We start from the raw sequence: 25,259 nt of genomic DNA, 5'->3' as shown, positions 1-25,259 counted from the left end.
TACATCACTGCAATCACTTGAAGGCTTCCTGATTTTGGAGGGTTTTGCTCAGATTCTGAGCATGCAAGCCAAACACTTTGTGTGTGTGATGGTTTCCCTTACACGTGTCCCCACCAACTCACTGGAGAGGTTACAGGAGACAATCGATTTCTCCACCAGCTCCCGGAAGACAATAAGGACTTTGGCTGGAACCAGATCACCTTCGATGTTCACATCCTCTTCATGCCACTGCTGAAGGCTTTTTGAGAACTGCTCCACCTCTAGCCACTGATGCAGTTCCTCAGGGTCCCGCACGGAGGAGAGGAGCTTGGTCCCATTCACAGTGTAATAGCGCCAGTGCCGTACCTGGCACTCCCTGTACCCGGACAGGCCACGCAGAGGAACTGTGATGAGGAATTGGCTGGGTGCTAAGACCTAGGAGAGTTCAGAGAGATTGAGAGAGGAGACAAGGACAGATCCATGAGCTAAAGTAAGGAAAACAGGGTTGAGAAAGTAATATGTAGAACTGGGGGCTTTGAAAAGAAGGAAAAACTGTGGTATGATGGGACCAATTCAACACAGCCAAGAGCTGTGTAAGGGCTACCTTGGAGGCATGCAGACTAAAAGGAAATTGTCTTAGAAGGAGTCTGATGTGAAGCTCTTCAAAGACAAGAGCTCACTGGCTGTTTTGCCACCATGCCTGCCATGGTTTCCCCCTTTGCTTGTTATTTTTAGCCTGCAATTGCAAGAGATGTAATAACCAGCAGCTTCCAAGGTGCAGGAAGGCATCAGAGAATGTGTTCTGGGATCCAGCCAAGGGAAACCCAAATAGCGCTAGTTATTATCGCAGAATTGTTACTTGAGATAAGCCTAGAGTCCAATACTAGTAATAACTGTAACCTTTCTGATCTGTTTCGAAGTCCACTACAGACAGTAGCAAAATAAGGCTATGGCCCATTAATTTTACAAGTGTTTCACTCTGTTTGACTGGCCTTTAAAGGGACAGAGACACAAGGCAAGTGACATGCCTGAGCATACTCAGGCAGTGGCACTCTCGGAAATAAGCCCAGCTCTTGGCCAGCTGTAATGTATGGAACTGCATCTCCTTTTGAGCATGACAAAAACAGTGTAAGGATAGAAGGAGCAACCAATGGACAAGGAAGCCTTAAACAGGCTTGTTTGCAAGCCAGTTAATTTGCCTCACTTGGGGAACAACCATTTCCCAATAAAAACCAGTTCTGAGACAGTACTTGCAAGGAAAGAATAAGGTGACTCAAATACCACAAAACATCACACTGGCCCAGAGCATAACCAGATATGTCCAGGTGCTACTTTGGAAGCATCTGGCAGCTGTGGCTCTAGAAGGGGTGTTCAAATTCCTTCAAATTTTTACCATGTTGGCTTAGGAGCTTTTCAAGTCCACTTGCTACCAAGCCTAACTTACTCTGGCATAAGTAAGGTGAAGCTGCTGCATGAGCAGGATGTGGAGTGACAGCTGCTGCTGCGAGGTGGTTACACCCAGAGTGAACAAAACACTCTTGTCACTCTCCTGTAATAATCCAAAACACTCTGGTAGCCTTCCTCGTAGCTCAGCTGATTGAAAGTATTATCACAGAGGTGCCAGGGCCCCGAGGGCAGTCATAGGCTGCAATGTCCCAAAGCAGCCTTTCTGGGACTTCTACCCACACCTTCTGCCCAGGTCTGGGACCCCCCATTTCAGGTCAGTCCTGGGCTATACCATAGGAGTGCTGGTCTCAAACTCTGTGACAGCTGTGCCTGTGCCTGGCCATAGACCTTGTTGTCCTAACTGCAGAATGCCTTCCCAGCCTGGACTCAGACCTATCTGGCCACTCTGGACTTGCCTGGAATCAATAGACCACGTCTGGCCCTGGTTACTGTTGAGGCTGATTCTGACCCCAGTGAGTGGGGGAGTGGCTTGACCTCAGACCTGACTTAATCAGTGGACTTGCCTGATGATCCAGACTCTTGGCTGACCCAGCTGCCCTCCCTGTGTCTGTCTCACTCAGGGACCACAGGGCAGGGGCTGCCTTGCTACGCTCACCTCCTGTCTCTCTCTCTCCCACATGGAGCAGCTGGTCTTCTCTGCTCCCTGGGAAGAGATTTGGAATACAAAAGATGGCCAGCAAGAAGCACAGAAATGGCAAACAAAACACCAGGAAGCTGCTCTTTTGTCAAGTATAAACCATAAAGGCAGGAGGATGCTGAAAGGATGACACTGCAGATCAAGCTGACCTGCATACATCAGGTTTGGTGGGGCTGAGAAATTCTGTGAGCAGCTCAGAAACAGAGTACTGGGCTCCATAAGGAAAAAATACAATGGCTGTCATGCAGTTGTGGCTCCTCTCACTGCCTCAGCCACATTTGCAGGTAAACAACCATTCCTACCCATACCAAAATACCGTCTTGTATGCACTGGCACCCAACAGACTGCAAAGGGAAGAGCTGCAGGTGTTATGTGAGTGCCTGTAAATCCAAGCCACAAGGGTCCCCCACCTGGGGCTTACCAGAAAACAACAGGATACACAAGGCTGGGAATAGCACTGTAAAGCTTGGCAGTTGGTGCCTTCTTGCCCTAAACAAATCCCAGTCCCACACCTATGCTCTGTCACACAATGGTCTCACATGCTAAGTGCAGACCATGGGCCCCAGCAAGTCACAGGCTTGAGCAAGAGCCTGCAGTTCTGGGGGTATAAATTATGGCCAATTCTGCTGTATTAAAATCCTGTCTAAAGTATCCTGGGCAAATTAAATACAACCTCATTCTTGTGAACTTGGCCAGGCTGTTCCAGGGAGGCAGAAATATTAGGTTAGAAAGATAATAATTGTGCTTTGAGAAAAAAGAAAACAAGTCTCCTGTGCAGAGGATGAAATAGTCATGGAAGGATCAGTTTGGTGGGTGAAGTTGTCTGGAGAAGATGGTGGGTGAGGAGGAAGCAAGCACAGGGATTTTCAGGCACCAGGTGGCAGGAGGGCTTTGTACCTGGATGGATGGGTGGAATGGGCGCTTCCTCCGAAGCATAGCTGACCACTTGGCCAGTAAAGCTGGCTGATCCTGAGAGAAGCAGAAAGGAAAACAAGAAGTACGCAGAACAGAGAGAAAGCATGGGCTAGGTCATTCATTCATTCATTCATTCATTCATTCATTCATTCATTCATTCACAGAGCAAAGCTGCAAGATTCCTTGGATGCTTGGAGTTTGTTAAAGGAAAATCCCCTCCTTCCCCTCACCTTGATTAAACACTTGGCAATGCCACTGGGCAGTACAGTACCAGTGATTAGTCTGGACCTCTTCATTATAACTTTACTGCAGCCTCCACAGCTCTTGCATCAGCCCTGCACAGTTGACAGCTCCAAAAATGGTAGGCCACAACAAAAACAAACACTTAAAACTTTTAAAAATTAAATAATCTGATTTGTTCATCTGAATTTTAATTCAAGTTTTTTATTAAAGCGTGACTTTTTGTTATGTGGGTTATAGGAAAACATTGAATACCTAAAGACTTTTCTTAACTATTCTCCACTCAGCCCTTCATATTTAGAAGGGAGCTTGAGGCTTCTCAACAAATCTGGATCTCTCACCATGGTAAATTGATTCCTTTTAACCAGAAGCTGAAAGTTCTGAAAAATTACTGTAGATTTAACTGACAGAAAAAAAAAGATGTTGCAAAATTAAACACAGAATAGTGAATACATTGACTTTCCCTTGACACAAGTCTACTCTATGTTGAATTATGTCAGCAGTGATATTCAAGTTTCCAGTTTTTGAAAGCAGACAGCCCAAACCAAAATAATTTCTCATCAACCCATTCTTTGATGCCCCATACATACAGGACAATTAGTCCTCCTAGTGTTACTTCCACGGATTTATAACACTGGGTTCTGTTAAGCATGAACAACAAATCTGCCCCTTTTAAGGAAATGTACTTTGAGGATTTCTTTCAAGCAGAATTCGTTCATATCAGCCTACTGTAACTCCAAGTTACTGCTCACAATAGATTGCCTTGGTGGTTTTGTTCTGCTTTGCTTTCCAGAGCAACAATTTTACCCTGACCCTGGTCCTGTCAGACCTCATTAGCCAAGCAGGTTTGTTCCAGCACAAGAGGTGGCTGGCAGACTCTGGCTCTAAGGAAAACATGGACCAGGATGTGGCACTGTTTCATGTCACTGTGGCCATACTTATTGACAAGACCACATGCTCTGGGATACACAAAATTCCAGACAAGCTATGAATCTGAATGTCTTTGTTCCCAGGGCAATAGCCACATTTCAGACTGGGTGATTATATTTTGCCTCCACATCCATACCCCTCCAGCGGCTTGATACAAAGACTTCTTCCCTTTCAGTCCTAGAGAGCTGCAAAAGGTGCCTCGTGCTTTTACATATTTGCTGTGTTTTGATCTGTAACTGGCTGTGGTTTAGTATAATGGCTGACATTAGAGTATTTAAACTAGTTCAGATGAAAAAGATTGTTTTCATCTGAAGCTGCCATTGCTGTGATTGTTTCTTGTGTCTTTATCCACTAGCTACTTTTGTGTTATGGAGTCACAAGAAATAAGCAGCCTTCTGTCGCAGCTGGGACAGGACATTATTATTTTCATGTTTGAAGGTCTAAAATGGGGAGGCATTTCACTTCTCCCACAATTCTGATCCATGATGAAGAAAAAACATATTTTTCTGAAGGAGCCTTCTAATGTTCATAGCAGAAGAAAGATGTTAGATTTTCCTTTTTTTTTAGTGAGTTGACTGCTTTTCCACCTGTGAAAAATATGAGTCATAGCTCATGAAGGCATGAGCATTTTTTCTTATGTTACTGCTGCATAAGTTTTTCTTTCTGTCTCCCAAAGAGTTCTGGCTTCTGCTTGCAGATTGACAGCTCTGGCTATAGATGCTCTTTGTAAACACAGCAGCTGTAAAGAGAGGCTCTGCCTGATTTATCCATCTCTCTTCGATGCTCCTCTGGCTGTGAGATGTCCATGAGTAAGTGCCAATGACCCAGTCACTAGAACTCCACAGTGAAGTGTCAGCACATCATCTGCGGTGTATTGGGTGAGGTACCTGCCCATACAAACACTTACATAATGGAGAAATCACTTACTGGTTGCCTACAGGCTGCCAGAGAGTACATTAGAGCTCTTGTCCATACCTTAATGTTCTCATTGTGAATGCCAGAGTTGGAGATAGCCTGGAATCTCACAGCCTTGTAGCTGATTTCAGTGGTCAGCTGCTGGATGATTTTCTGCACCTCCTCCACTGCTTTGGAAACCAGGTAATGTCGCTGTTCCACCTGTCAGTTCCAGGAAAGACACTTCATGTTACAGGTAATTGCAGTCTTTGTCTCCAGTGAGAAGCAGACAAATCAGCTTAAAGCATCCTGAAACATTTGTGCCTGTGCTGCACTGGGAATAAAAATTGTTCCCTGTGTATTGCAACTAATTTACCATGAGACAGAGCTGTGAACACCAAAGGGTCAATATTCAAACTACTGAGCATTAATTGATATTTCCATGCCAACACCACTGGATGGAAGGAAAAGGGTTCATTACATGGATAAATGTGTTATCAACTACAGCTACAGTCTCAATTCTTTATCCATTTGATGCAGAATACCAGCTACTCCCCTGCATACAGTAGCCACTATCAAAGCCAGGATATGTTTCATTCCAAGAACTGACAGGACATCAAGAGTTACAGATCTGTTCATTAGTCAGGTGGTAGATGTATGTGACATCATTTAGATGCCTGCCTTATACACTGAAAGTATCCACACCATCTTTATGGCTGAAGTACAGATGAGAGTCTACTCCTAGACAGTGAGAAAACATCTTTCCAAAGCTGGTCTCATTGGGAACTAGGTGTTTGTGTGGCTTAAAGGATAGTTCTTTAATTCACGTAGTAGTAGCATAATTAATTATTGAAAATTATTTCAGTGAAATGTCTGAGTCTTGGAAGGACTGAGGTGAGGGGTGGACAACTCAGAAGAATATAAAATGGACCTTAACCTTCATTTATGACTAAAAATGAAGGGGGCATAAGGAGATGGTCACAATCTGAACAAGGAGATTCAACAGGAGGAGCATGAAGGAACCATGTTAGTAAGGGACATTTAATATTTCCCAAATATCCTTACACACATACCAAAGTGAGGAGATTCAGCTACTGTTAATGAAGTTCATTAACGTATTTGTCATTACTTATACAACCAGAATTACTTATGTGGAGTGAAATATCAAGACTGTTTACTGTTCTTCTTTGGATCCTAGGCTTCATCTCATTTGGTTGCAGCTTTTGCTTTCTTATTGATTTTTCTTTTTCCTCACCATATTCTACTAAATCTTATTGCTTGCAGGCAAGAAAAAAAATCAGAAACAGAGATCATCACATGGCTAAAGTGAATGATAAAGCATAATTGCCACAGTCAAATATAATTGTTACAGTCTTTTGTTATTGTTGAAGACCAAAAGGAAGCAAAAGCGTAAGTTAAAAATTCTGTACTGTGAAGGTGGTGAGTCACTGGCACAGGTTACCCAGAGAAGCTGTGGATGCCCCATCCCTGGAAGAGTTCAAGGCCAGGCTGGATGGGGCTTGGTCTAGTGGAAGGTGTCACTGTCCACGGCAGGGAGATTGCACTATATGATTTTTAAAGGTGCCTTCCAACTCAAACCAGCCTATGACTTTCTAAAATTCCTGTGTCCTGTTTACTCAGCATCTTCTTCAGCATCAAAACAACTCTTTTCTCTTAAAAAATATCATTGACAAGAACTTCTTTATAAGTCCTTCTGGACACCTTTATGTCAAATGTTCAACCATCAGCCAAAAACACTCAAGTGTGTTGAAATGTGTCTCCAGGCCTGGCAGGGACAAATAGATTCACTTCTGCACAACAAGGGACCATTCAATGGACTAAAGTGGACTAGCGCTCGCCTCACATCCATTAACCAATGAACAGCAATTGACTAATACTGAACATGAAGATCAGCAGAGTTTGAATACCTGCCTCCCTCAGACAACAAAGTTAACAGTACTTTTACTAAGGCTGAATAACTTCTGGAAGTGGGAAATACATCAGGTTAGCAGCACCACATTCCCTTCACTGGGCTCTCATCCACCCTCGACATCCTGTTTTTTGGCTATCTTAACACCACATAGTCCTTTATGTTTATGTAATACCCTTTAATTTCCCTGGTAAGTCACCCTACTCCTCATTCCAATTCATCCTTTTCTCTAAGAACAGTTTTAGCTAGCTTACATGTACTTTTAAAATAAAAAATAAATTAGCACTGAAAGAGTTTAGCCCATACTCATTTTCACCTCCTCAGCTTTCATTTACGGCACTTCTCCATCTGTATCTATAGCTATTTTCTCCACCTTATTTTTGTTCATCCAGAACAACTCCTTAGAACAGTCCAATAAGCTTGTCTTGCTCAACAAGATACCTAATGGTTTCTCCAGCAAGTGAATGGTGAGTGGCAGAGAAAGTTGTCCATCTCTAAGAGTTTTTAGACAAAAAAATAGACTTTTTTGTACTGAAAAGTGTAGAAAGTATACAATCTCACAGTAGATCATCTCAAATGGAGACCTACAGTGCCCTCTGTATGCATTGCTCATGCTCTGTTCTCTCTAAGGAGCACCTGCTGGAAACATTTTTTGCTACCTCCAGTATCCTGGGAGAGGCCATCCAATCCAGCCTGGCCTCATTTAATTCTGCCTTCATCACCTATTGGCTAGGCTACAGCAGTTATCATGAATTCTTTTTAAGAGTACACTCTCAAAAAACCAATTGAAGGAGTACCACTAATAAAAAAAAAAATGCCCTATGGTATATTACCGTGTCCCGCAGGCATAGGGAGGAGGAGAGAAGATCCAGCAGGCAGGAATTGTGCAGCAAGATTGATTTATTTAATTATTTTACCAACTCCTTTATAGACTTTTTTTTTCATAGTCTAATTAGACAAAGGATCAGCCACCCCTTGGGGGTGATTGGCTAAAATCCTAAAACATCCATTGTCAAAATATTTTTCTACTATACCATAAACAAGACTTTTCAAGGCTGCAGGTGTTTCATTGTTTACATAACTCTGCTACCTCTTCTGTGAGAGAGAAAAGTCTCTCATGGGCTTAGAAAATAGCAAGAAAATCCTTTCTAGCAGTATTTTTGTATCCACATACCACTAAACACCTCTTTCGATGTAAACTCCTCTTCACTGGAGCAGGGATAAAAGAACAATGGGCATATGATTGACAGAGGGTGCTCACTATAATTAGCTAACCATAATTAGCTCCCTAATCATGCTGTTGGAAAATACAACCTTCCAATAGAAGGGAGGGCAAAAAATCAGAAAACAGATCATAATTCTGAAGAGCCAGGACATTTATCTCAGATGCCTCTAGCACCAGCACAGACACACTGGGAGAAGAGACATCGTAAGGTCTTCGCTGGACAGTCACTTCTATGATTTACTGGCATTCCCCTTAACAGGTCTTAACTTGGAGAATCAAGCCAAAACAAATGCACAAACCCTGAACAACAAGGTAAACTAAGGTTTTAAGGAGGAAACAAGCAGGATTGGGATTTATTAGGAACCGTTAAGAATACTTGGGTTTTCTCTTATTGCATTCGCTCCATATGCATTTGAATTTTTCCTTTGATGAGTGGCTTAAGGATGAAATCTCTGGTATTATAGAGATTCATTGCACCAGGGTGATTGACCTATTTCCAAAACCAGGCAGCATTCGACAAGCTGAACTGCTTGAAGGTTAGGCAGCCTCACTTGGACATGAGACTCAGGAGCAGGCAGAAACTAGGAATCCATCAGAGCTGGAGAGCTGCTAGAAAACAGACTTTCAGTATAACCTAAAATATTGGCAACTATGAGCCTCACTTAACTACACTCTGCTTCTGTTCCTTGTACTTATGGCTGTCATATGAGCATCTTCCTGTGCATGGCTTCCCTCTGTTCCCTCCTTTGTAGCTCTGCTTTTTAAATCTTCAGAGAAGCATTCGCTGTTATAGCTCACTGAACAGATTCTCATGGAATAATTTTCCTGTGCACAACACTGCACGGCTGAAGAAGGTGTATTTCTGTGAGAACTTTCATACTTGTCACCAAAACATTTCCATAGAGAAAACAAACCTTTCTGACCAGCCCCTTCATTGTACTAGAATATGTAATCCTTTACGTAAAGCCTTAAACTTTTCCATTTTGAAACTATTTGTCACTTTGGTATCTTGCATTTTGTTGGGGAAAGCAGACTATAAAACAGGATTTAGCTAAGTATTGCCATGAAACATAGCAGCTTTAAAAAAATGTTATGGCTCACTTAGAGGTTTTATTAAACAGTATTGTTTCACAGAGGATTTTATTCTGTTTTATTTCATTTCATAATGGGGGAAAAATTGAGTGCTGGAATATCTCATAAAAGAGAAAATGTGATTCCAGTCTGCATGTGCTAATGAGACATGTTATTTTAATCACGGTATATAGAGGAGTATCCTAAGATGAGGTGACAGACTGATGACTGAATTCTAACAATATCTGTCTGTCTTTGCAGTTCCTACATGAATCTTTCTTAGAGGCAATGCCTGGTGTTGGTCTTGCTTCGGTCAAGCCAAGACCACCAAACAGGGAGAGAGGCAAGGATCTTTCCTTAGATTTAAACGCTGGCAATTACAGCTAGTCTCACATCTGAAATTCCAGATCAGGAACAAAAATTCAGGACACCAAGAAGAAGAGGACAAGCACCTTGAAAAATTAGGCTACCAGCTGATTAGATTCTGCAACGGAAACCTAGAAATCTCATTAGAAATACAGTTCTCATGAAACTTCACCCAATCTTGTCTCAAAAAGGAAGACAGCAGGCAAGCAACTAACTGTCAAATTTGGCACCCTTCAGAATCAACACCTAGTGTGGGAGACAGAAAATCTGGTCAGATAAAGTCTTACCTTGCTCTGGATGTAGATTTCTACATCTTCATCTGTGAATGGTTTCATGGCAAGATGGTCTTCGCTGCTCTTTAAAGTGTGAATTCACTCTTCACTTGTTCACCTGCCTCTGGAAGTAGAGGAACACTCAGAGAAAGCTGCTCAGAGCCTTCTTGCCCTGTGAAGCTCAGGTCACCTAATACCTCTGTGGATGAATAAGAGGAGAGAGAAGCAAGGAAGTATGTCTATTTTTAACAATTTTCTTCTTGTGGTCTGAACTACAATGGTGACATCCAGCTGCTTTGGAAAACTAGCTCCAAATATTATTCTCCAAGTTCAATTGTTATTATTAATCTTATTACTTTAAAATGGTGGATCTTGCATGCAGGAGTACACAAAAATATCCCAGCTACTGCTCTGTCCCAGGGCAGATCTGAAAGTGCTTTTCAGATTGCAGTGCAGGTTCAGTACACTCGTGCACAGCATTATTACTCTGCATGCATGCCACTGGTATGTTCCTGCCTCGCTAGACCTTCACTACACCCTTCCTTAAGTGCTCTCAGTTATCCCTTGCTGACTTTAATCCACTCTCTTTCCACTGAAAATGCATGGGTATTTTTACACTCAGATCATTTGCTGGGGTTGCAGTCTGCAGCCCCTGCTCCCCTCTCCTCCCCTCCTCTCCTTATATGTCCTCTCTCTCTCCGGCTGTATTGACAGTAAATATTGTGCAGCCTGTCCCCTCCCATCGCTTGCTTTGCTTTCTTTACAGTAAACAGACAGAAAGCTGCCTCTCGTTTTCTGCCAGCAGCTCAGCTAACAACCCCATATGGATGACTCAGAGGCAAAAACAATTGATCAGGCTTCATTGATCCAGTGAGGCTTGGTGGTGTTTAGAAAGAAGGGTACATCAGCACATGGAAGGGAGTGACATAGTATAGAGATGAGATCCCATGCTGCTAAGCATTCCTTATTAAGGAAGACACACTCCACTTCTGAGTAAAATCAGTTTCCCCCTTGAAAATGAACTTTCACATCCCTTGACTGATTTATTGCCTCTGCAGCAGGTGGCAAAAGACAGCACTTGGGTGGGCACTAGATGCTACCTCAGGACAGGCACTGCTGTTGCTAGTTATCCTTCATGATGTCCTTCATTAACAAATACTAAGTACATTAATTTAAGTAATTAATTGGAGCACCAATACCTGCAGGACATCTGCTTCTCCAGCACCTACAAAGCAAATCTTTCTCTGCCAGACATCTGCCATTGTCTTTTTGCTGAGGGACGTGAGGACTCCTTCACAAAGACATGGAGGCATTTACTTCCCAAACCAGCTTCCATGAGAGCTGGGCACTAAAAAAGATTTTCTTGGTTCCCCAGTGTTTAGAGACTCATACCACATTCTTGCCCACTTCAAGACTTACTGGCTGTCTTTCCCCTGAGAGGCCAGCAGTTCATGTGAGCTCTGCTAGGGAAGCCAGATAAAAGGCAGGGTCTGAAAGAAGTCGAGTGGAACAATAGGTTGAGAAGGACTTATTAGGATCAGGTTGGATGGGATCATACCCAAGCAGGGCGTACAAAGGAGGAGAATTAAGCCTTTTAAATGGTCAGATTCCATTAAAAGCATGCCCCTAAAACATTAACTCCCTTGTGCCCCCTCAGACAGCCAGTTGCACATACAGCAGACAACTTCCCTAATGCTCTTGACACCACCACACATTACTTTAATACCCAGAACATCTCAGACATGTATTATGAAGCAAGGAGACATTAAGGGTCTTTCTTGCACTTATAAGGTCTCTCCTCATGACAGTTGTCCAGAGACATGGTACTGGCAGAGAAATGAAGTAGTTTTGGTGATTTTTCTTTTATATAATAATATACCTTATGTTCATAATCCTTATTATTATAATCCATCCATTATTTTCATCCTGTAAGTAGCACATATTACACTACTTATAGGATGGGAAGAGTGCTATTTGGCTGACAGAAAATACTACAACTGATAAAGGCCCTTATACCACCAGCAAAATACAGATTACTGTGGTAAGGGAGGCAGCAGCCAGTCCTGACCTCACTGAGGAAAACAGACATCACAAGAACTTGTGTTTGTCACATGAGGACCATATAGCACAGAACCCAGCAGAAAGTAGCAGCAGATGGCCATGTGTGAGGAGGGAATATTACTTGGGAAAAACCTGCATCAGAGGGAAAGAGACAAGACAAAGGAGAGTGCAGAAATCCAAACATCTGCATAGATAAAAGCGGACGTAGATACACACTGGGAAGAATCCAGGCTTCTCCAGTGAGGCCTATTGAGCTGATGTAGTGTTACTGCAGTGAAACCTCCACCAGATTGGTCCCTCTCAGGAACCTTCTATCATGACAGTGCTTGTATAAAGTAAGACTAAGACGGAGAAAACCTGAGATGGATCCAAGCTCCAAAGGCGGATAAATACAATTTCCTGAAAAAACATTTCCTCTGAGCCTACAACAACTTAATTCCCTGGGCACACCAGCAAGAGGGAGTGAAGAATGGCTATTTCTTCCTCACTCTAAGAAGCACAGAAGTAAAGAAGGAGGGTGTCAAGAGGATGAAGCCAGGCTCTTCTCAGTGGTTTCAAGCAACAGGACAAGAGACAATGGGTAGAAACTGATGAACAGGAAGTGCCACCCGAATATGAGAAAGAACTTAAATGCAGGAGTGACTGAGCATGGGAACAGGTTGCCCAGAGAGGTTGCGGAGGCCCCCTCACTGGGAATATTCCAGAACTGTCTGGATGTAATCTGTGCAATGTGCTCTAGGAGGACCCTGCTTGAGCAGGGAGGTTGGAAAGATGACCCAACTGTGGTGTCTTGCAACCTTACCCATTCTTTTGTGAAAAGCTCACAACAGCTTCATGGAGACAAAAAGCACTCTGCCAAAGCCATGCAACCATGTGAAGACAAAACCACAAAAGGTCTCTTCAGTTCTAGTTAGCTCACAATCCATCAGATATCATGGATGTGAGCTCTGTTGAGAGCTTTTGAACTTTGCTGATTTGGCAAATTAAACTCTAAAGTATACTTGTTTCTAAGGGAATTCCCATCCACACTGAGAATGCCTGTCTTTTAGACACCTCTGAATCCCTTTCTTTTCTACTGATTGTTAGAAGTGCCTTAAGCCCCCACTGGAGTCTGGGCATATTTCTGAGAGACAGTTTCTCCAGGCAGTTCTTGCTGAAGCACTGCAACCTTCCCCCCCTCTTTGGTGGCGTCCCTGAGGAGGTTTTCAGCATCAGTTACGTAATTAGCCAAGCACAGACACCCAAATTCTGCTTGATTAGCATCCATTGATCTATCTCGTTTCTCTCAAGCATTTTCAAGCCATACTTTAATACTTCGGTCTTCTCAAGTCACAGTTCCCTGCCTGCTGATCTGCATAAGGTCATTGGAAATGATTCAGCTGTATTACATCCCCCCATTAATATTACTTCAGTTCCCACTTCATAGTACCTTGTAACAGAGTTCACATCGTGGCTGATTTCCTTTGTACCTGCAGATACATTTACTTATCAGTACTCTTTGAAGAGAATTTAGAAATTTCCTAGTATCTGCAAAAACTCTGAATCTGTGATATATCATTTTCATTCATGCTGTTGGCAATATGCAGGACTGAATATGATTGTGGATCTGTGAAACCCTTGTAAAAGTATTCTGTGAATACATGCCTTGAATGGTATTAGATTGGCTCTTATATCTTCTGAAGATGCCAATTACTGATGCTTTCCATACTTGCTTGGCTTTCCTTTCTTCACTCTTCAGTTTCACAGATATGACAAAGACATTGCAAACCTACAATCAAAAGTAATCTGAACTGTGAACTGCACAACAATAAAGAAATCACCAACATCTTATAAATAAGAGCAGTAGTATTAACTGCACAGGATTGTCCAATATTGTGCCTTTTTCTGTTGGGCAACTATTTAGAAAAACTATTCATACGGAACAGTGAGCATGTATTAAAAAGCCCCTACTAAATCACACAAATGAGTCAGTCCAATGTACCACTTGTGACTCACCGATGATCTGCAGTGGCAACAAATAAGCCCCGTTGAAAATGCTGCCTTCCAGATGAAATACAGCTCTGAATTTCTAGTTGCTAATGATGACCCATCTCTTCTTGCTCTAATTACCAGAGGCATTAAGTCTGTTGCATTAGCTGAAGCATGTACTTGGGTCAAGACAGACTACTAAACCAAATGATCCCAACAGATTTAATAATCTCTGACAGTTCTCTTGCCTTCTTAAACTGCTGTCCCATTTCTCCCCATTAGTGGATTAAGTGACTGTACAAAATGAGTAATTGTAGCTTGAATCCCCTACAACATTTATGTGTGACAGTCGTTAGTACTGTTCAGCCTCCATTCAGAGGATAGTAGCATAACATAATCAGGCTTTTTGGGGGCAAAAGTTCTGGGAATTTATTTGGGTTTTTTTCCACTTTGTCTTTTAACAAGTTGATATGAGCAAAGGGGATACTTCAATGACAAAAGCCTGGGATGGACTAAAGGGAAAAGAAAGTGCTGCTAATTCACTGTGACAGCATCAAAATCACATATGGGTGCCAAATTGAAATGCTTCTCCACTCATTCCCTCCCGTTACCAATCAATACCTGGCAGGCTCAAAAATGCTCCGAATGCCTATGCTGCTCGTTCTCGCTGCCACATGTTCTCACATTAGCCTTGGGCCTGCACTTCATATCAAGCAAGTTAAAGGTTTATATCCTTTCCAAACTAAGCTCATCATTGGATCAGGTCCAGTAGTTTATAAAACCTGATATCCTTCTTCCATTCGTGGTCATACCAGACGTGTCAGAACAAGGCAGATAGCTTTTGCTAGAAGTGAGTTCTCTTAACCTGGGAAGAGATTTGAAACCCAGAATTATTTACAACCTGAACCTTTTCATGCTGCAGTGTAGTATTTCCAAAGAAATTGATCACTCCAGGATCGCTGTCTGAGGATATGGGAAATTCTGAAAAATGCTGAGATTATAATGCTGCTACCCACCACTGACCAGCCTCAACCAAGAAATTTGTAAGAATCCAGTCCATTTTGTAGCTGCTGTTAAACATCAAGCCACTGGGCAGCAAATATAAATCATACAGCAGTGCTTCTAGTATTGCCAAGATCACTGAGACCCAGTCTGGTGATGTGTTCAGGGTGTGGAAATTTCCAAGTTTAAAATGGTCAGCTCAGAGGATGGCAGGAGAGGCAGGAAGCTGGGAGCCCTGGCTGCATCAGCTCTGAGGGTTCTAGGACAGTCTACCGAGATGTCGGGCAGGGAAATTGGCATTTTGAGTTCTGAATCCATGTACTGTCCTCTGAAAGTTCACTGAAATAGTGTAAGTTCAGTGCATCATAATTTAAACATAAAATATTCTACTAGCCCATTTCCAGGCATTTCTAAGGATATTTTTCCTCTCCATGTTTTATCCATCACTAAACTACAACTACTGTTCTACTGTTTCAATCAGGATGTCCAACCATCTTGAAAACCTACCTGCAGCCAACATCCACAAAAACAGGAGCCTTCCAGCACTTTTATTTATATACCTAGGTAAACAGCCAGCATGCCAGAAAGGAAATACTCAATACCACCGATTTAAACACATGGTTAGAAAAACAGCATCTGGAAAAAATGTGTTTGGCAGAGCACAGTGCAACTGGGAAAACTTCTAGCAGTGGAAGTCTTTTCAGGTGAGAAAAAGCTGCCTCATTTTTGATCTCAGCATAGGTTTGCTGGTTATTTTCAGGTGTCAAGAAAAGGATTTTAAATCTAGAGGCACAGTAACTTTGGGACAGATAGACCAAGCCCAAGATTTAAAAGAGCCAGACCAAGAAGCATGCTTGCAATGATGTTCTGTCAACATGAATGGCTGAATGAGACTGGATGACTGCATTTCCAGGAGCTGGTATTTTTTTTTTCATGACTGCTCTCCAGAGCACAATGTTAGCTCGTATTATTTTTACACTTTGCTGTTATGTCCAAATTGACCTGATTCAGAACTTACTGCTTGAGTCTATGGCAGTTTGAAGCAAATTGAGTAAATTACCAGTGCTAAGTGAAAATAGTCACTCCAATACAAACTCACTTGGGATAGAGAAGACTCAGACTGGCATCCCTGTTTATGTGCTTCATCCAGTCACTGACTACTAAAAATGTGCAAGAATTTACTGGAGCCAGAGCTTGAAACTAGGTCTCATCTATCACAGGCCAATAGCAGTTACACACCCATAAGATCTATTGCTTTCTCTTGATCAAAATACAACTATGGCAGAACAAACAGGTCAGTGTCAGCAAGCAAACTGAGAAGGGTCTCCACGCCCAAGAAAGCCTGGTCCCCAGGAGCTATTTCAGAGTGCTGGAAGAAATACTGGTGTGGGAGGAGAGTGAGATTAAAAAAAACAAAGCTAAACAAACAAAACAACAAAATACCCCCAACAACAAAGCAAAAATTCCCATCCCCTCCCACCCAAAACAAAAACCCACAAAAAGCCCCCAACAGAGTGAAGACAGCTGACAACCACATTCTGTCTGAACCACTCTAAAAGCAGATGTGTCTTTGTATGATCTTGGTTAGCAGTATGGCCAATCTACTATAAAAGCTGTCTGACCAAACTCCTCAGCTTGCCACCCTATACACAAAGGTCAGAGATACCAAACTTCCTAGGTGATCCTTAGGATATGCCAACTTGGACACTGTGTTGTGTCCTGGGGCTACCATGGCATGATGGAGAGGATGGAAAGGAGAAGCTGAAGAAGCAATGAGGATAAAGGAAGATTTTGCCAGTGTACCTGTAGAAGTGTCTCAAGAAAAGCACAGGGGAAGGCCCAGACACCTGCATGCTTTGTGTGGGAAGAAGGGAGGGGAGGACAGTCACTGAGACACAGCAATGCATGGGCCCAGAGGGAAACAATCGCCATGAGGGAACAATTACTATACAATAAGAGCACCAGCAAAAGTGAGAAAAAATTTGCTTTTTATTAATTGCATGATGTATGTACCACAAAGCAGAGCAAGATAATCAGCACACTAGTGAGAACAAGCCTTGACTGAGAAAGAATCTCTACAGAGGCTTCAGTCAAGTCTTTTCACAGAATTTCTAAGCAGATCAGATAATGACCAGCATAGCTACACAATCCAGCTTCAGTCACTGGAAAATGAGCTAACAGCCTCCAGTCCAAGCTGTGTCTGGCTAATATATATGCTATTCTTTTATTCTGTAACTTCTGAAATTTGTCATCTATGGGGAATTATAAGATAGAACTGGGTTGTGAGCTGTAAAACCTGCCTACAGAGGCACATGGCAGAACAAAAGAGCACATGGTGGCACAGAGGGCCTTGTCGCCACCGGACCCTGGGGGAGGAGGTGTCACACGGCAGAGCCCTACAGAGAAGAGCCGGGAGCTGACAGGCGGGTGAACAGCGAGTGACCACCCCATAGAAAGGCATTTAGGAAGTGTGTTGCTGATGTGGCAACACGAGATAGGTCACGCCGTATAAGGAAATACGCTGCCTTAGAAAAGCGTGTAAAACCAATCACTCACTGGAGCAAACGATTGAGATTCCCTGCTAGTGTGTGCCCGTCATTCAGTCGCCGACAGTCATCCTGAAGAGGAGGCAGCAGGAAAAAGAAAAAAGAATGCAATTTCATTCTTAAGCAAACACTTCCTCCTCCGTCTCAGACCCATAAAAGTATACGGCTTCAAGCTAATTCCCATCATCAGCTGCCCAGCCCTTTCCAGTTTATTGGCTGTTTTGTGCAGTCAAAGCCAAACTGCCAAAGGGAGAGGGTCAATCGTTTGTGCTGCATCTGCTCCAGGCAGTGACAGGCCACGGGATAGATGTTCAGGGCCAGAACTAGTTAAATGCAGATTAAGGGCACTGAAAACAGGAGTGGCGGAGGAGAAACAACAGTGGACTAAAACCACTGGGAACGTGCAGAACAAGTTGTTTGGCCAGGCTAGTGCATGAAGGAGCAAGCCATCTCTCTGCTCCTTGGGTTTTTCTGGAGGGAGGGAAACGGGCAGATGTGCTTCAAATGGAAAATGAGGTGAATAATGCTACCAGTTGTCTGGTAGGAGAGGGGCAGTTTGGGTCAGGAGGCAAGAACAGCATTCATGGGAACACAGAGTTATTCAGTTTCTTCTACCAGGGACTCCATGAACTGCTCTCAAACAAAGCAAAGGCTGCCAGAGAAAACAATCAAATGGCAGTTTAAAACAGAGTACTGATCCCTATTTCCCACAGTGACTTTTTCCAGATTCTGACAATGTTTTCTTTGCCACTGGACAGGGGACAGGAAATGCAGTCAAGCTATTTATCACCTGATTGCCAGGTAATGAAGACAAATGTTCAAATTCCGCCATTCCCCGACAAGATGTTTTGGCAGGAACACTGAGGACAGGGACTACGGCCTTGTGCATTTGCATCCCATTTTAAAGAAGTGGTGTTTAAGTGACAACTAGCGCTTGTGGGAACTCCCCCAGTACACGTTAGTAACACCACCACAGACATTTTGCTATGCTAAACCCCCCAAAGTGTTTCCAGTCTCTCAACATCAATCAGCACAACTGAAGCCAGTAGTAAATTGATTCTCACATTCCACTGGTGCCAGTTTTTGTTAGAAATGACTTGTGATAGATATGGTGGAATATATTGATTAGTACTGACAGTCCCAGTTTCCCAGGCGCTTTGTAGCACTGCCTTTCCAAAATGACCTGCTTTCCACCTTGTCAATTGTCTTCTGCAGAGTCCATTATAAATATCTATTCTATTCTGAGAGCTTCATGCCCCTCCAGAAAACAAAACAAAAGGGTCAGGCAAGTAAAAAAATCAGTACAATAAGATAGGTTTGGAGTGTTGCAAAATAAGTTGTTTTTATTGAGACATTTTGTGTCAGGGGAAGAAAAGGCACAAAATAAGTTACAAAGACATTGGATGAACTGTATGAGTCAGAGGCAGTATCAGAGCTGTTACAAATCACCTAAAAGTTGGCTTACTAACATAGGTCAGCCTCTACAAAATTCCTAAAAGATGTATTTAAAATTATCAAAGTAATTCAGAAATTAAAAGAGAATGCAAAGACCACCAATATTAACTTTTGACTAAATTCACCTGGGCTTACCCACCATCACCCTCTCTTGATAGACAGAGATCACTGGAAAATATTTAGTATTACAGAATGATTTTAAAAACTCATTAACATATTGTAAATTAAGAACCTGATATTTACTTTTGTGCCTCCGGTGAAGTACAATACATACAGGTAAGGCAGTATGCATATGAAATACATTAAGAAAACAGAATAGATAAGTGCAATTATTCTGAATATTTCAACATTTGTTATGGCCCCTCACCTATGGCAAAGAACATCTTAAAAAGATGGATCCAACAGCTGTTCACAGAACATATGAATATATCACCATAAAAGGTCTACTGTGGAAAAGCTTATGCTGTCTTTAGTTGTGACTTCTCAGATGAAGTATTCTACCAACAGAGTTTTCAGCAGTACAGCTCTGAGTTAACAATAGCACACCAATACAGTTAAAGAAGAGAAAGTACTTCTGAAATATATCAGTCCTCATTTTAACATGGGAAGGCTCATAACACTCAGTATTCCATTAATCCAAATTAAATATTCAACAATACACACATCAACTATATACAACTTCATTTTTGAACTGAATCTGCTCCCCGTGCCCCCGCCACCAATTTCCTGTTACTCAGCTCTCAAGTGGCAAGGACTTTTGATTGTTAGTTCAAATTAAATGGGAGTAAAAAAACAATGCAAAGTCTACAGGATATAGAGACTATACAAAGATTTGTTTTCATTATGATGAAGGGTGGAGCAGTAAAAAAGTGATTTACCCCTTTGGCTGGTCCTCTGGTCAAGAGGAGGTCCAAATTCTGTCTTCTGAAATTAGCAAGGATGTAAATGCAAACAGACACAGAACTTGGCTATAAATGTCTGATTATATCCTTAGGAGTTTCAGTTACTTGACCTAAGACAACAGCAACACAGAAAGGCAATACAGTACCAACCACCACTCTCAAACTGTCAGCCCAAGCTAAGGACTTGATTTGCAAGAAAACCCTGTAGAGCAGTGTATGAGCACAGCTGTCAGGGCCTCGGCAGTGAGGGGGCTGCAGGGTGTCTTGGGAGGGAAGATGCCAGGGACTGCCTGTGCTGGTCCCAGACAGCTCAGCAGCAGCCAGCACAGGAATCACAAAATGGCTGAGGATGGAAGGGACCTCTGGAGGTCACCGGGTCCAACCTCCCTGCTCAAGTAGAACCAACTACTAAAGCAGACTGCTTAGGACCATGTCCAGATGACTCCTGAGTATGCACACATGGAGACTCCACAACCTCTCCAGGCAACCTGTGCCAGTGCTCCATCTCCCTGACATTAAAAAAGTGCTTCCTTACGTTCAGATGGATCCTCCTGTGTTTCACATAGTGCCCATTGCCTCTCGGGCCCAGTGAGCACTGACCCACTGCACTCCAACACTGCCAGAGGAGCAGCTGGCACTTTGACAAAAGCATGTTTAAGACAGGGCTGTAAATGCCAAGAAAAAGAGATTACAGTGCTGCAACACGAAGAGGAAAAAAGGATAAGCCCACACCAGCACAAGAGAAACTGAGAGACAGCTGAGCAGGAGAAACACCAAAGGAAAATCATAGCCTGAGCAGAGGCTGAGAGTAGACTCAAAAGGAGCTACAACTCTAAAGGGACTGTGGCTGGTGCTGAAACCCACAAGAGAGCAGCGGAACAAGAAACAAAGAGCAGCGAATAAAGAGAAACACAACAGACTGATCCCAGTCTCCTGTGCTGCCTGTTGCCTTGCTGAAGGGATTGAGCATGACAAGAAGTAAAGGAATTTGAGGATGGCCTGGGGAGAGAGAAGGAAGACCAGTGTCTGGAGAAAAGCAGCAGTGTTTTTCTTAAGTGTTTTAATCATTTTTAATTCAAATACCAAAGCAGTAACTAAAAACTCTAATTGGCAATAAATTAAATTGATTAAAGCCCCCCAGTTCAAAACTTACTGCCCCTGAAAAGTCATGTCCTCAACTGACATTAGTAAAAAATTAAGGGCTTTCTGGCCCTTTTAAAGGCAAACAGCATACACAGAAAAGCCATGTTCTAACTGTGTAATTATTATGCTCCTTGAAAGTCTTAAGTCTTTTAGCTAAATTTAAAAGGCCTTTGAGAAAAACTTTAAAGAGAAGGATGACTTGAGGACTTTAAGCCATGGATTCCCACACAAATAAAAAAGGAAATATTTTGTAGTTTCCCAAAAATCAATAAAATACAAAAGTGACAAAAAAAGCTCAACATAAAGAGGTAGCTTAAAAAAATCAAAGTATTATTTGACTAAGGAGGCAAAGGTAGTGCAAAAAAAGTATCCATATGAAAAATATACTTCCCTTTTCCATATTACTCAAATTTTAACAAGAACAAAATAAAACTTGGTTTGGATTTTGAGGAGTGAAAGGGATCAAATATTAGAAACCGGTATTTTAGAGGCATACTTGAAATCACAGCATGCACAACTCTCATCACAATCACCTAGCAGTTGTTTGTTCTATAACAGTTTTCATCAGTATCTGCAAAACTGATTTTTCCTACAGACTAACATCAGAAATGCCTGTCTCCCAATCAGGTTTCCATAATTTGAAAACATTTTGTTTCAAAACAGATGTACCAGATATCTCTCCCAGGATATGTTTAAGTGAATACAACTTTCAATAATGGCAAAGGTTTTCTTACTGCCATACTTTTTGCCTGGCTCCTGACTAGGTAGGTATAATATGAGCACCTCAGATCTGTTGGTGGGAAGCAGTAACACGCATGATAAAGACAGATTTCCTCTAGAAACCTTTAGTAAATGAGGATGGGCAAGTATTTGAACATACTCCAACCTACAATCTTGCTACACATGAGAATACCCTGACACCCCATGGTCCCCCTTCATTCTGTACACGCAGTAGAGAATGGTTTAAAAGAAATAATCTTTCTTCTGGGGGTAATCAGCCCTTGCTGCACAAAGTTTTATCCACCTGCTTTTTTACTGACAAATATGCAGCCATGACAAGGCTGACTTGCAGTCAACATTAGTTGTAATAGGGATTTAAAATCTATACATTATTATTTACAAATGCCTCAGAGTGTGCATTTTATAAAAATATGCTAGATTCCATGAAGCTGCAGGCAAGCTGTTTACTAGCAATGTTAATTTTTAAGATTGATGAATGAACTAACAAATTCCAGTGTGTAGTTTTTAACCAGGTTTTATCAGTCTTTAAGTAAACTTTGACATTTGCAACTCAGAATCAAACAGGCTCTGAAGATTTCCCTGTAATAGCTCCATGGTATAAATTCTGCATGTCCTACAAAATGAACACTTTAATCCTTCATTTAATTTCTTTGGTTTCTCAGAAACAAAAGCTACTTAAGTGAACTGAGCAATGAAAGACAAGCAAACAAAGGTAACTCTCTGTCCCTATAGTTTCAGGGATGCTTGTAAATACCAGTTCTGGCAGGCTGCATGGAAGAATTCTAAATGAAGGCAGCTAGAACTAGTTTTGGGCTATTGCTTTCCAGCAAAAACTGTCTTTGGCACTTAAATAATCCAATTCTATGATGCTACTTTACACATAGTCCCATATAAAATTGACTGAGGAAATTAAAGACTGCTTTTATAAAACAGGCACTTCAAATTAGAAAAAAGAACCCCGTTCCCTATTAGGCACATATAGGAGCACTTTTCAGAATGACAGAAACAGAAAGTAGTACTAAAACTAAGATAAGAAAGTTCAGTAAATTCAGACTGTTGGGGTAAAAGTTTTACCCAGCTCCTCTAGCCTTAAATAACAGTAGCACCTGGAAAAATCTGAAAGCTACAACAGACTAGACAAGGCATTAAAAATACACAGCATGGAAAAATTATGTATAAATTTGTTTGCCCTCCAATTCTACATTTAGATCTGCCAGAGAGGTTTTCTTATGTAGATGTCTTTCTTCCATGTAACAATCTCTCAGTAAGATAAAATGAATGAGACTCAAAATACAGCTATACCCTAAGTCTCCTGTTTGGTAAACAGCTGAATATAGACATTTCTGACACAGACATTGTGTCAGGCCAGACTAACTTCCACCACTGAATGACAGCACCGCTCTTGGGCTTTTCTGACATCTTTACTGCAAGGCTCACAGTTTGCAGTCACAGTTTCAGCTGTGTCAAAGAGCATGACCAGAGAAACTCTTAACAGGGTGGGAAAAGGGATATAGCTTCAGTTAAAACAAAATACTACTTACCAAATCTGCATAATCTCCGTGATTATGCAGAAGACTCAGGAACAAGAGTTTTAGCTCAGATGTTTCTTTTAACACACTCCAGGAAAAATTCCTCACTTTCCCCTTTTCCTCAGTACAAAAAACACATTCTGTTGCAAAGTGCTTTTATATGCTTAGCTGAAATACACTGGAAAATACATGGCTCAACTGCATTCCCCATGGTTCTGTAAATGATACCCTACTAACCTCAGTACGTCCACACACAGTTTGGAAACCCTGGCATGGATTGCACACTGTGAGCTGATGAGCATGTGGATCCCATCCTTAAAGCCTTGACTGTAACTATGGTGGAAACAAGCTACAACCTGCTTCACATTAGTTAGGTGTCTCAGGAGAGGTGTGGGCATCTTCTCCACTCAGCATCCTGACCTGAACAGAGAGTCATCTCTGGCTCTCCTTTAACACAGAGCTTCTAAGTTTCTGGCATGTCAGGGGTCTCTGAGAAGCACTTTCCCAATTCCTATAGAGAAAGCACTAGCTTTGTTTTCAGGGGAAGTTTAAAAAAATAAACTTGTCTAATCATTTTTGTATTGTATTCTTTTCAGCCTATCAAAAACAGCCAGGTAGTAAAATCCTTTTAGAAGGCTGAAGTATAATTTCACAAGAGGTTGCATGACAAACACATCAAATAATTAGAACATTCCTGTCCTAAAGGAAAGCTGGCAAATTAGGCCATAATGACCAGTTATACAACATTCTCCAAAAAATTATTTTGGTGCCATGCCATTTCATAAAGAAGCTGAGTCCAAAAGAAAACAGGCAGGCCACATTTTATATTGATCCAAAGAAATGTTTCATCACTAAAGAGGCAGTGCTGGACACAGCTGACATTAAAAAGGAAATTATGAAACTGATATGCCCAGTATGACATCCCAGAACCAATACTAGCTCTGAAAGCAGAAGCTTCAAGCGAAGACAAGGAGCAAGAAGGGTATTTCTACCCACCAGCTGCTATTTTGTGTTTTCACTTACCCTTGCCCTAAAGTGTTTCAGCTGAATCCTCCATTCTATTTACTTCTTCCAGCTCATTCTCTTCCATGCTGCCTCACATGACCTGTCACTCTCCTTCACTCTTAGCTGTATTCACTCATCACTTGAGGTCCCCAGCTAGGTGAGGTATGTTTGGGATTCTGCTGAGACAGTATTGAGACCTGACTAATCAGCACCATGGGAAAGGCTCTCTTCTCTCTAACATAATCCCACTAAGTGAGCTACCTGAAAAAAATTAAAAAAAAAAAAAAAATCACAGCCAAAGGAATCCAGAGAAGAAATTCCATCTTGGGAAAAGGTATCTTAGTGCTTGCACAACACAAAAATAGCCAACAGTGCCAGCTACTCTAGCAAAAAACATGGGAGATTATCATATTGCACTGAAGCATAGAAGGGCCTTGGGCCTCAGACTCTTAGCACTACAACATGTAGTAAACTGATGTATCCAGTGCTGTATCATCCCTCTGCTTTCCAGGAGCTCCTCATGGCAAACTTACTACCCAGACACTGAAATTCAATTGAAGTCTGAGCCTACTCAGACTTCAAAATCACAAGTTCTCTCTGACCTTCTGACTTGGGCTTTAAAGTACCATGGTTGTGAGACCCACAACAACAGGCACTGTTCAGTGAGGAACTTCTGCTCAGCAATGGTGCTCCACCTAGACACAGGAAATGCACAGGGGCTACAGAACACTGTGCTGCACCTCTCACCAGTGAATGCTACACAGAGCATGACTATCTCAATATTGTAAAGCATTACATATTATGGGTAAGGAAAAAAGTGATCCTGCACGTTTCTGTACCAGAAGGCCAGCTCATATTAAAAATGAACGGCCTCAGAAAAGAAACTTAATGCACCTAATGGATTTGAACTTCAGAACACAAAGCTGGAGAGCAAAGTCTGATGCTACATTGCTGAGCTCCTCCTGCAGGGATTCTCTCCTC

At 42.0% G+C, this 25,259-nt stretch overlaps 2 protein-coding genes across 4 annotated transcripts in view; both read right to left on the bottom strand.

Annotated features, from left to right (window-relative positions):
* The window catches only part of MAB21L3 (mab-21 like 3), a 37,755-nt gene that overhangs the window by 10,128 nt on the left and 2,368 nt on the right, over positions 1-25,259 (bottom strand). Inside the window, exons 2-7 of one of the 3 annotated variants that reach the window (XM_069020946.1) lie at positions 17,514-17,575; positions 14,577-14,820; positions 13,632-13,755; positions 9,942-10,050; positions 5,144-5,284; positions 123-414 (exon numbers count right to left, since the gene is read on the bottom strand). In XM_069020946.1, the coding sequence (XP_068877047.1) occupies positions 123-414; positions 5,144-5,284; positions 9,942-9,989 (481 nt within the window). In that variant the 5' untranslated portion in view covers positions 9,990-10,050; positions 13,632-13,755; positions 14,577-14,820; positions 17,514-17,575. The other 2 variants (XM_069020938.1, XM_069020952.1) reach the window with 2 other exon arrangements.
* The window catches only part of SLC22A15 (solute carrier family 22 member 15), a 49,150-nt gene continuing 33,886 nt past the window's right edge, over positions 9,996-25,259 (bottom strand). The window contains exon 12 of the mRNA XM_069020917.1: positions 9,996-10,125. Within this exon, the coding sequence (XP_068877018.1) occupies positions 10,117-10,125 (9 nt within the window). The 3' untranslated portion in view covers positions 9,996-10,116. The remainder of the gene's footprint in view (positions 10,126-25,259) is intronic.

The sequence above is a fragment of the Aphelocoma coerulescens genome, chromosome 1, assembly GCF_041296385.1.
Source record: "Aphelocoma coerulescens isolate FSJ_1873_10779 chromosome 1, UR_Acoe_1.0, whole genome shotgun sequence".
Lineage (NCBI taxonomy): Eukaryota > Metazoa > Chordata > Aves > Passeriformes > Corvidae > Aphelocoma > Aphelocoma coerulescens.
Note: the sequence above shows the minus strand (reverse complement) of the source record. Positions and strands in the feature narration are given on the sequence as shown.